Below are 11,621 nucleotides of genomic sequence, written 5' to 3'. Positions count from 1 at the left end.
CAATTACTTTATATTTAATTTAAAAAAAAAAAGAAAAAAAGAAAGGGTTAAATTATTGAAATTTAACAGACTAATGATAAAAATCCCCCTTAATCAATCCCGATTATTAGATTATTCTGACTCTGTAATTATAGGGGAAACTAGTTAATCCAGAATAAACCAAAATAAAATGTCGAAGTAACATTAATGCCAGACTAGGATATCTAAGTTCCACATGCAAAAAAGCAAAGCAAAGCAAAGTATACAAAACAAAACTACATTTCCCATGACGCAGAACTACTTGTACGGAAGTGACGTCGACGCACATCCGCTCCTGTCAAGGGCATCGGCAGTAATCGTTTACCAAACCTAGTGTTAGCACGTGTAGTATCAATAAATCTCACATATCGCGTTTCCTGAGGTAGAAATGGACGGGTTTGGTTCAGACTTTTCCGCAGGGGGATCCGGTGGGAAAATGGACACCGGTACCATAATGGAACAGGTTAAGGTTCAAATAGCGGTGGCTAACGCACAGGAACTTCTGCAGGTAAATCAATGGACTTAGCTGCTAAGCTAACTAGACTGAGCTGAGTGTTTGCTGCTACTGTCATTTTAGCATCAATGGATAATTTATTAGCAATGGGTGTATTTCTCTTGTCAGCAGTTTAGCTGGACAGTCTAGTTTCCCTATAACATGTTGAGAACGGCTCAAAGAACAAGCTGTCGTAGTAGAAACGTGCAAAACCAGTGACGCTTAACCAGACCGCACTGTTTGAAGTGAGACTCTGCAATGATTGTTTTTCTTTGTTCCAGAGAATGACAGATAAATGCTTCAAGAAGTGCATAGGTAAACCTGGGAGCACACTGGACAACTCTGAGCAGGTATGTGTTTGGGTGGCATGAGTTTATTTGTTTTCAGATTCAGACTGGAAATGAGACTGCAGGTTCGTTTATTTCAGTGACATATCTTCATCTTTGGACTGCTGGTTATATAGAAGATATAATTGGATGATCTTTCTTCTATGTTCATATTTTGCAAACCAAAGTGTAACTGTCAGATAATTGAATAACACTGGAAATTGATCACAGTCTGAATATTCATTCAGAACTCAGAACTTCTTTTTTGTGAGAATTAGGCTTAATATAATTATCATTAACCCCCCTGCTTCCTCCCTACAGAAATGTATTGCCATGTGTATGGATCGGTATATGGATGCTTGGAACACTGTGTCCCGAACATACAACTCAAGATTGCAGAGGGAAAGAGCTCGCATGTGAACATACCTCTCCTCCCCCTTCCCTTCCTGGAGCTCCCTCCTGGACAGTGAGGATCAGTGCAGCGCACCACTGCAAGTCATGATCTGTGCACACAGGTGCATCATGGCAGCACAACATCAACCTCTATCACAATACCTCACAGACAGGCAGGCAAGGCCTTTGGACTCCTAGCCATAGCAGTGTCTCTGTGGACAGTATAATTTCTACTGATGAACAGCTTACCAATAAAGATTTTTTTTCTTACATGTAAGAAATACAAAAATTCATCTTCTGGGGATCCTTTTAAGATGTTGAATGTTTCTACACTAGGGATGTGTTTGACTGGCAAAACCATGTCTTGTGATTGAAATGCTTTACTCAATCTGACATCTGAGTTTGAGTTACACTTGTGCCAAATTAGGACACATAGTGCCCATAACTCTGGACAAAATGTTTCCCAGTTAATGTGTGTTTCTTTCTTTGTGCTCAGAAAGACACTAAATATTTAAACAATAGATAAAAGTAATTAAAGCCAAGTGTCTGAGATGTATTGAAACTCCCTCTCCAAGCGTTTATTACACCTCTAAAACATGTCTCTATTAATCTAAATTGCATTTTGATGTTTTTTTCCCCCTAGAAAGTAATGCCTGTTTGCTATTAGATGGCGTGGATATAAAAATAAACCTTTAGCCAAATAAATGTCCTTTTGAGTTTGCAAATAACCTCTTGATCTGTCTGCTCTTCGTGACTGGTTGCAGCTACTGCCCCTTTGAATCAATCACCAGCTCTGGCAAGTCCCAACCTACAGTTGACAGGATGTTTTTTTTTTTATTATTATTATTAATAATTTTTTATTTGGGGCTGCATGGTGGCGTAGTGGTTAACACTGTGGCCTCGCAGCAAGACTGTCACTGGTTTGAGCCTCGGCTCGGGGAAGTTTCTGTGTATAGTTTGCATGTTCTCTTTGTGCATGTGTGGGTTCTCTCTGGGTACTCCAGCTTCCTCCCACCGTCCAAAGACATATATGTTAGGTAAGTTGGTTCCTCTAAATTTTAGGAGTGAGTGTGACTGGTTATTTGTCTCTCTGTTTTGGCCCTGTGATGGACCAGCGACCTGTCCAGGGTGTACATGGCCTCTTGCCTAAAGATTGCTGGGATAGGCTCCAGCTTCCCTGTGATCCTAAATTGGACTAAGTGGTTAAAGAAAATGGATAATTTTTTATTTGTTATGCTTCTAATTATGACAAATGCTTAAAACTTGTTGGCACAATGCTGTTCCTAAGTAGATCTGTTCAACTGCACCTTTAATGAGTTTCAGGTCTGTTACTTTATAATGTACAATAAACACAATATGGGCTTGTAAAAATTAAACTTGATTTTCATTCATTATTATCAAGAAGTAATGAGGAGCAACTTGGGAGTTTATTACAGCTGTGAATCTGACATTCACAAGCCTCCAGACAGGCCTATATCAAAGTACAGCAGGAGAACAAAACTGTTTTGTCTGACATGTTTTCAAGGTGTCACTCTATCTGCTGCCCTCCACAGTGGTGGACTTGTTTCAGCAGGTCTGCCTCACTCTAGATGGTATACTGCACCTTTTTACAGCTATGTGTGCAGTTTATCTGGTGTCTGGGAACCTCGGGTCACTTTTTCCTGCAGAGTAAAAGCCAAAAAACGCCTGTGAACTTCAGTATGACCGTGAGAAAACGGAACTATTTCCATGGAAAAAAAAACAAAAAACAAAGAAAGCTAGTAAAGATGTTGGTTGTTTCTTATGTTTCTTATTAATAAGAGTAAAACCTAACATAATGAATTAAATTTTTCAGCCTGAAGTCAGCGAGTGGATCACTCAAAAGTAAATTCAATATATATTTTTTTCACATAGAATTATTTCTCCTCCCCCAGAAAAGACCAGTTTTAGTAAAAATATTCTACAAACAGATATGAAATAGAAAAAAATTACCCATAAATAACCACATATTCCAATCATCCACAACATTAAAACCAGCTGTCAAATATTTTGTCTCTGATCTGTCAAATCACACTTGGGACCTTTGGGAATAGGAATTGGCTTTTAGTACTGTATTCTTGGCTATTGTGGGTAATTCACTTTTTTCAGCACATATCATGGATGCTTAGTTAGATGGGCACCTGAGTTTCCTGAGTTTCTGTTTTCAGTATATTCCAGTGATTACCAGTTGGAGTGCAGGTAACTGTTCATGTGGCTGATAAAGGTCCATTTTTGGTAAAGACATCCAGCAAAATTAGGCCCTGTTAACTAAAGAAATGTTATTCGTTTCACCTGTCAGTAGTTTTAATGTTGTGGCTGAATGGTGCATACTCTCAGACCCACACAAAATAATGATAAAATAAACAAACACACAAAAAAAGAAAAACAACAAAAATACCATTATCAGTATTTTTTTTTTACCTGTCAGGAAAATAAATAACTGTAATAAATATTTTCAGACATGCATGCATTGGATAAACGTCCATAACCCACAGCTTCTGATTATTTATCAGTACATGATAAAAGAAAAAGTTAAGACAATTGCACAGTGTAACAAACAGCACCTATGACCAGTTGGTCACATATAACAATGGTGTATTACCAAGTCTGTGTGTGTCTGGCCTCAGGCAGGATTTTGGTCCTTATACAGTACAGTTTAGTAGAGAAGATGCATCATTAAAATCCTCTGTGCCTCAAGTTTGTTTCTTCCACTTTAGAAAGGTAGGTATGTAGATATCCATTGCCTGACGGATGTAACTCGAGTGTAAACACCTGGGAAACCCGTTCGTCCACATCCATGTCCCCAACTGGTCACTCCTGCGATAAACCACTGGCCAGACAGGTGACGGCAAGTCAGCGGCCCTCCAGAGTCTCCCTGGAAGATTGAAAAGGAAAGTTTTTTTTTTTTTTCCAACATCAATGCTTTTGGGTCTCCAATTAGTAGAAGGAGGGCAAATGAATTGATCACAGAAGAGTTTTGAAGCAGGAGAATAATATAGAAGGAGCAGTTACAGGGAGAATGTCAATTGGATCACTTTTGAGATGCCATGTGCTTTGACCGAGACAGGAATGCATCAGTGTTTCCTTACATAAGAAGATTAGAGGGAGGGAAAAAGAGAGGGGGAGCAATGTGGAGTGTGTATTTTTAGGAAAGAAATAATGTTAGACAAACCAAAATGTAATTAATCTTGGTTTTGTTTTTCATATCAAAATGTTTAAAAACCCATTTTTATTAATATACATTAATATACACTTCCTGTTAAAAAAAGGAAGTCCTGATAACCTTTAGAGTAAATAAGATTAACTTTGCTCTGACCTGGTTAATCAACCACTGTAAAAAGATGCAACTGAGCAATGGTTCAACTTCCCAATTCTCAGGGCCTTTGAGAAGTTGGGCCATGCAAGAGGCTGCCAAGACATTAACAGTGCAGATGTCCAAGCCTTATCCGAACAGGGAAAAGTGTATGTGTAGGATATCTTACCAAACAGGTGTCTTTGCCTCCCTCCATGAATCCAGCACACATCATGGTCGGAGTCAACACGTTTCCATAAGACTGCTGGCAGTCTGCTTGGTCAATGATGTTTACTGCAGCTTTCTGCAGCAAGTTGGTCAGTGAACCTGGGAAATGATAGCACGAGTGATTTATGCATTTTCACTACAACTAATCCATTTTAATTCTGGTATCTTGGGCGGGTCATAACCAAGCCTGTGGTAAGAACTGGAAGGGATGAAAGACTGCTCTCTTGTTTACTCATTGACAAGGTCTTTTGGTCATACTGTATGTGTTCATGCTTTGCTGTATGAGCATTTTCTTGTTTAATTATGCTTTATTATGCAAGAGGACATAACTGCCAGCCTATGGAGAGCTAGTACACTACAGTATTTAGGAATGGAAACATGAAGATAACATGGATTTAAAGCACATACACAAAGCAGTGAGCTTATTGTTTGTTAGTGATGTCATTCAGAGCCGGTCTCTTGAGAAATGGTTCCCACTGGTCGTCTGTTTCTTCATGAGCCTGTTTAATGGAGATATTGCTTGTTTTTGTGATGAAAACTGAGAAAAAATTCTGCTTGACAAGCTTATCGAGCGATTGCTTTCTGTCATCAGAGCTACTGTCTTTCTCATGCGCTAATTAGCTCCTTAACAGCCAATCAGAGCGCTCTTTCTGACTATACCAGTTCAATAAGACAAATAGTCCAGGGAAAAAAATGTTTTCCTGAAATCAAAGCATGTGTTGGTGTGAGTCTACAGTTCATCTCTCACCTCCTTCTCTCATGGATCCCCAACCTGCGATGTAGCACTCTGCATTCTTCAGGAAGCGATGCACTGGTGAGGGCAGACACACAGACTGGATGGTGTAGGACATGGGGGCAGGGACTGCCAGTTCCAGCAGAGCCACATCACGATCCATGTTGGTGCCGTTGAACTCTGGGTGGATGATCACCCTCTGGATAGGAATGACCAAGGCACCTACACCAGATCTTAGCACAGATCCCAGGCTTACCACCCAGTTGGTCGGACTGGGATCACTGTGGGTATGAGTTATGCATGGATGCTGTTAAAAAGCAAGACCAGCACCAGTGTGTGACTGCAGTTTTTTTTTCTGTCAGTAAATGAATGTATACCTTTTGAAGCAGTGTGCAGCAGCCAGTAACCACTTATTGTGAATGAGTGTGGCGCCACAATGGTGAAGTCTTTGGTACTGGAGACTGCCAATCCAAGGCCACTCTCCCCTCCGAGCTGTCACTCCACCTATAATCCTATGAGATCCCACTGCAGGACGCACACCACAGTCTGTGGCACAAACACATCTTAAAGCCATGTCCTTCAACACAAACATCCACTTTCCTTTATCCACATGAACTCACCACAGTTCCTTTCATCAAGCTCGTTTGGGCAATCAGGAACTTTATCACACTCTGGGTTGACTTTGTCAATGCAGAAAGTGGAACTACACTGGTAGTTTCCACTGCAATTCAAAGCTGAAATCCAGAACAAATAAATCACTGATGCTGTAATAGCGATAAATGATGAATGAGCTCATAAATGTATGAAACTTAAGACGATGTTACCAGGTGAAGCTGGTAGCGAGGCAACATTGCTGGAAACAGTCCCAGGAGTCAGACCTAAGGGCTCTGTTTTCACTGGAGTTAGCACAGTGGCAACATACTGGGCAGAGTCGTGAAGCAAACTGGGATTGGTGTGCATTAAAATCCAGTTTTGAAGCCTGGTAACGCGGGCGTAAACTCCAGGCTTGTTGATCTGGGCGCATCCTACACCCCAGCTCACCACCCCAGCCAAGAAGAACCTTCCCGGAGCTCCCTCACACACCAGAGGTCCTCCAGAGTCACCCTGCATATAAAACACACAACCTCTGGTTTTTCAATCAAGGGGTTAATAGAACATAAAAAATCTTGTAAGTTCAAGTTTAGTGAAATATAAATAAAGCAGGTAAGAAGTATTTAATTAGGATGGCAGCACCGGAAGCTGATTTCTACAGTATCATAGATTATACGTCACTGAGCTGTAATGACATCCCTTCTCGTATTCAAAGCACATAACATTAGCCTGAGATGATCACAGTAAACAGACCCTCCAAGGCCCTACTTTCAGGGTGGGAACAGTATTAATGTACAGTTTTGGCCCTACTTTTAGATTCATTGTAAAAAGGAGAGCCACGGCACCGGCCTATGAATAAAAACTGCCTCAAGACAAGGAAGCGCTGTCAGAAAATGTAAATGGATAGGCTTCTGCGACAAAAACAACCATCTGCGAGCTGTTTCCAGAATGTACTGACCTGACACGAGTCCACCTTGCCCTGCAGGAATCCAGCACACATCATGTTTTGAGTAACGGCCCCTCTGTACACAGCAGATTTATTGCACTCCTTGGAGTCTATGATTTTCACCACTGCTTTCTGCAGCGTGGACGGCACGGCGGCTGAACAACAGAAAAGCAGCACAGTGCAAATTAAAGTCCTATTTCTTCAAATTGAGCAAAATAAACCAAAATGCAAACAACGAGAGAGATTTTATTTAGGCGGCCCTGTTGTTACATAAGTCTACAGGTTATGTCAACCTAATTTTAGCTGTTGGTGGAAACACCCAAACCTTGCTTCCTCAAGAGCCGGTGAGATTTTTCTGTCTCACTTCTATTAAGTTACAAATTGTAATACTTGTATATATTTTGTGCAGCTGAAAAATCCTCACAAACAACTCATGCTGGACAATTATTCACTTTTTTAGCCACCAGTTATCTATCAGCTGTCTCTGGGTGACTTTCCCTCCTCTCAAAGGGACTCCTGCTATTTCTCCTAACACACTTCTCAACCATTAAGTGCTAATACTCAGCTTGCTCGGTTTCCATCTTACCTTTCTAGCCATACTTAATTTGAACAACCCCTTCTAGTCATCCGCAGTGAATCTGGGATTCCTCCTCTTCATAATTGTTTTTTTCCTTGGTGTCATTATTAGGAAATACGATGCTAAGTATGCGGATGACACCCAGCTCTATCTGACAAACCCACTTCTACTTAGCAGAGATTAAAATTTGTTTTGCTCAAAACTTTCTCAAACTCAAACTGATTAAAAACAGATTTTTTTCTTTCCACAATAAGTAAAATCTTGTAATTAATCATTTGTCATTGCTAATTTTAAAGTTCCTCCCTATCCCTCAAGTCAAGAGTCTGAGATTCATCCTTGTTGGTAAACCTTTCTCTTAAAAACACCTTAATAATCTTACTCGGTTAGCTTTTTTTTTTTTTTTTTAAATCTCTGGACTAGCAACCATCTTTGACAGTACCATTAAACCCAACAGTATCACTATTTGAATAGAAGATACAGACCTTGCAGTGTAACAACATAATGGCTTATTAGCCATTTCCCTTTCTTTTGGTGTGTTATAACTCAATTGCAGATGTCAAAATGATTTACATTTAAAAAAGTCCACCTAAAATTTTCTTTAAATCAAATCTAATAACCATTTGTGTCAAAGTCTGCAAACTGACTCCTTTCTGCTTTACATGTGTTTTCTACTGAGGTGTATGTATGTATGTATGCAGACTCACTACTAAACTGATGCAGAGCGCCCCATCCAGACACTATGCAGCTCTGACCAGGCGCAAAAACATGAGATGGAGGAGGCATGCAGATCGGCTGGACGTGTGAGCTGTAGGTGAGAGGGGTCTCCAGCTCTAACACCGTCACATCATTGTTGTTGGTCATGGGGTCGTAGTCTGGAGACACAGTTATCGACTTGATGTTAACTACTTTGGACTCTGACTCCTCACCGCTCACCAGTCTGGCCCCAACTAGGGCTGTCCACTCTCGGGGGTCATTTTCTCTAAAAGAGGGAAACAAACTAATTATACAAAGTATAGTCATAAGAGTGATGATTTTAAACACATTAATATGCATAACTGATGGAGTGGGACAGAATGTGGCATAACAGCAATGCTTTATAAATGCAATGGTACGACATGTATCATGTATCACAACCTTTTGGTACATTGTTTCTGTAGTTATGCTAAATTAAGTCATATTTTTGGATTGTTAACAACTCATAGGCCCAGTTTCATTCTTATACCCCCCCCCCCCAGGTTTTTCCTTTGTTGGCCTTCGATTATTTACCTTTTGGAAAATGTATATTTAGCTATATATACATAAAGCTAAATGATTGTATTTGATGGTTGCCCCCAGAATTGTGTATTTACCTCTAAACATTTAGAAATTTCCACTTGCAGATTTTTGATAGCACACAATCAGGAAGTCAAACAGGACGCCATCTATTTCTCAAAGTCTTGCAGATGTTCTCATAACATAGTTGTAGAATAGAAAGAAAATATAGAGAAAACTGCTGCAGTGTCTGCCTACCTTTCAAAGCAGTGTGCTGCACTGACTAGCCAGCGCTCGTTGATGATGGAGGCTCCGCAGGTGTGACGTCTATGATACCTCAAACTGACCTGCCAAGGCAGCTCCCCTTGCCGAGCATCCTCTCCACCCACCACCCGGCTCCCCATGGCAGGCCGAGTACCACAGGCTGAGAGCGATCATACGAGTTTAGGCGGAACAAACAAGTGAATAAATGTTAGTGTAGTCGGCTGCAACTTGTAGAAACCACATGCTCAATATCATCAGGCGAGAAATGAATACTAAAGACTCACTTACCACAATGAGCTTCATCAGATTCGTCTGCACAGTCTGGGATGAAGTCACACTTTGGATTCAGTTTAGTGACACACTCTCCATTGTCACAGGTGAAAGCAGTTTCAGGACACCTGGCTAGAAGGATCATGAGAGCGCATAAACGTCATAATAAATGATGACGCTCAAGTAATTAAAGATAAAAAATACTGTAAAAGTCCAGGCCAGGTATAAGCAGTTTATCTCTGGGATAGATTAACATTTTTATTTATCAGATTGGCTGAAAAATACACTTTAATTGGTAGAATGCTGCTTTAAGTATCTATGAAAAGATTTCAGCGTGAAGATGGATGGCTGAGATCCAAAGCACTTCAGATAATAATGGAGAGACAAAAATCCACAGAATAACGTGTGCATTTAATGAGTCATATTTGCTCATTTAGTAATCTAATCAGGTGTATAAAAAATCTTGATGCACGTTTACTCACCTATCTGCTCATCTCCGATTGCATAAAACGATTTCCCACTGGCTCCTGCAGAAAGAAGGAAGAAACATGATGGTTGTGGAAAACCGTCTGTTTTTCACTCACACAGAAGCCATTTCCTTCTGGTGCCACAAACAGTTACATGATGAGAACACAGTTTTACTACCGAGTAAGAAGATAGCGCTAATCTGTCCAAAGCCCGGCACCTCCAGTGGTTTCCCACGCATTTCTGAGCTGAGTCCTGCCCTCAGCAGGTCCCGAACAAAGTTTTCTGAATACTGCTGGATTTTAGACACCCTGAAGACCAGTCTAAATGTCACCAACACGTCGCTGTTAATGTTACTGGGAAGACAGGCAAATCATAATCATCCTCTGGATGCTTTTATGTGCTAAATGACCTCATTTCAGTGTCCACTCACCCATAGGCAACAATGCTGCAGTCATCATAGTGATGTGATATAGATGAGGCAATGAAGATATTTTTAATCTAAAAGAGAATTGTGAGTTTAATATTTGTTTTCTGATGAATATTGTAACTTTATAGCCTTGCAAATCAGCATTCACCTTGGATTTTAAAGCTGAGGAAAGTATTATGGAGAAACCAGAGTTTTCATCCTGCAGAGCAGGACTATACTTCAGACCCTTCAGCTCCACCGTCTCCATGAAATAATGTGGCTCCTGCACCAAGTATGCTAGCAGTGAAAGAGGGAAAAGATCAGGTCTCAAAGACAGCATCTGGGATTTACAGACAAGTAAATAGAAGGAAAGAGAAGCTGACTTGCTCAGTTTAAAAACTGGACTTTAGATAGAGGCTTGAATCATTGACATTATGTGATTTCTTTAAAAAATATTGGATGTGGTGATGAGTATAATGTCACAGTGTGCAGACTCACCTATAACAAGGCCTACAAAGATGCCTATAATAAGAAAGAAGAGGAGGCAGGCTATGATGGCAGTCTTGTAGCAGCCGGGACTGCAGGGAGCAGAGGATGCTCCTGAAGATGACCATGACCCTCCTCCTCCTCCTCCTCCATCCTTCTTCACATCCATATTAGAATCACAGAACTCACAGATCACATTCAAATGTCTTCAGTATCATAACAAGTGACACACAAAATGATCCAGACCTGGTGGAAATAAAACAATAAATGCTCTGTGAATCACCGCATTCTCTACAGCATCACACTGTAATAAAGCACATTGTAGTTATCACACTTTTAACTCCAGGTTTGAGGTTAATATGAACATCCAATACTAATGGTCCAACTGTCCAACTCCATCCGAGAGGAATGTGTTAAGTCATGGATCAATGTATAACAAAAAAGGCAGATTGCAAATAGTAATGAAATATGTATGCTTGTTTTCATGTAATTCTGCATTCATTACAGTGCATTTAAAGATATTATAAGATATGTTATGTGATATGAAATACTATATATGATATATATTATATAGCAGACACAAAGCCCAGCAGTACCTGATTGATTTGTATCAACATATTTATCATTGTATCATTATCAGGTGAAATTTATGATTTCAACATAAGAATCCAATCTTGTAGCAAAAACATCCCAAGACATGCTTATTTAAATATAAGATTTTTTTAAATCACATTTACACAATTATTATTATTATTATATAACATGTATAACGTAAGTGTTAGTTTTAATAGGCAGAAATTGATCAAAATTAAATGGATTAAAAAACTGATCACCCGAGGGAAAATCCGAATTCTGTGGGAA

At 40.0% G+C, this 11,621-nt stretch overlaps 2 protein-coding genes across 2 annotated transcripts; one reads left to right on the top strand and one right to left on the bottom strand.

Annotated features, from left to right (window-relative positions):
• The first annotated feature begins 324 nt into the window (after positions 1–324).
• Positions 325–2,600, top strand: timm13 (translocase of inner mitochondrial membrane 13 homolog (yeast)). Its single transcript, XM_079244882.1, has 3 exons — positions 325–526; positions 793–861; positions 1,159–2,600. Exons 1-3 carry the CDS (start codon positions 407–409, stop codon positions 1,255–1,257), a joined length of 288 nt encoding a protein of 95 aa, XP_079101008.1. The 5' UTR covers positions 325–406; the 3' UTR covers positions 1,258–2,600.
• A 1,361-nt stretch (positions 2,601–3,961) lies between these two features.
• tmprss9 (transmembrane serine protease 9) lies at positions 3,962–10,929 on the bottom strand (the record flags this gene model as incomplete). Its single annotated transcript, XM_079244757.1, has 15 exons — positions 3,962–4,123; positions 4,731–4,867; positions 5,517–5,782; positions 5,879–6,047; positions 6,122–6,235; positions 6,326–6,605; positions 7,051–7,193; positions 8,320–8,594; positions 9,125–9,290; positions 9,419–9,532; positions 9,883–9,927; positions 10,046–10,221; positions 10,299–10,366; positions 10,444–10,571; positions 10,773–10,929. The coding sequence occupies 15 exons, from the start codon at positions 10,927–10,929 to the stop codon at positions 3,962–3,964; spliced, it is 2,400 nt and encodes a 799-aa protein (XP_079100883.1).
• Positions 10,930–11,621: the final 692 nt, after the last annotated feature.

The sequence above is a fragment of the Telmatherina bonti genome (genome assembly GCF_933228915.1).
Source record: "Telmatherina bonti genome assembly, chromosome: 8".
Lineage (NCBI taxonomy): Eukaryota > Metazoa > Chordata > Actinopteri > Atheriniformes > Telmatherinidae > Telmatherina > Telmatherina bonti.
This window is presented reverse-complemented; position numbering and strand designations above follow the sequence as displayed.

Excerpts from the sequence above, each read along its gene's own strand:
- timm13 (XM_079244882.1), top strand. The coding sequence starts at position 407 with ATGGACGGGTTTGGTTCAGACTTTTCCGCAGGGGGATCCGGTGGGAAA. Across the intron at positions 527-792 it reads ACGCACAGGAACTTCTGCAG|AGAATGACAGATAAATGCTT; the intron begins GTAAATCAATGG and ends TCTTTGTTCCAG. Across the intron at positions 862-1,158 it reads CACTGGACAACTCTGAGCAG|AAATGTATTGCCATGTGTAT; the intron begins GTATGTGTTTGG and ends TCCTCCCTACAG.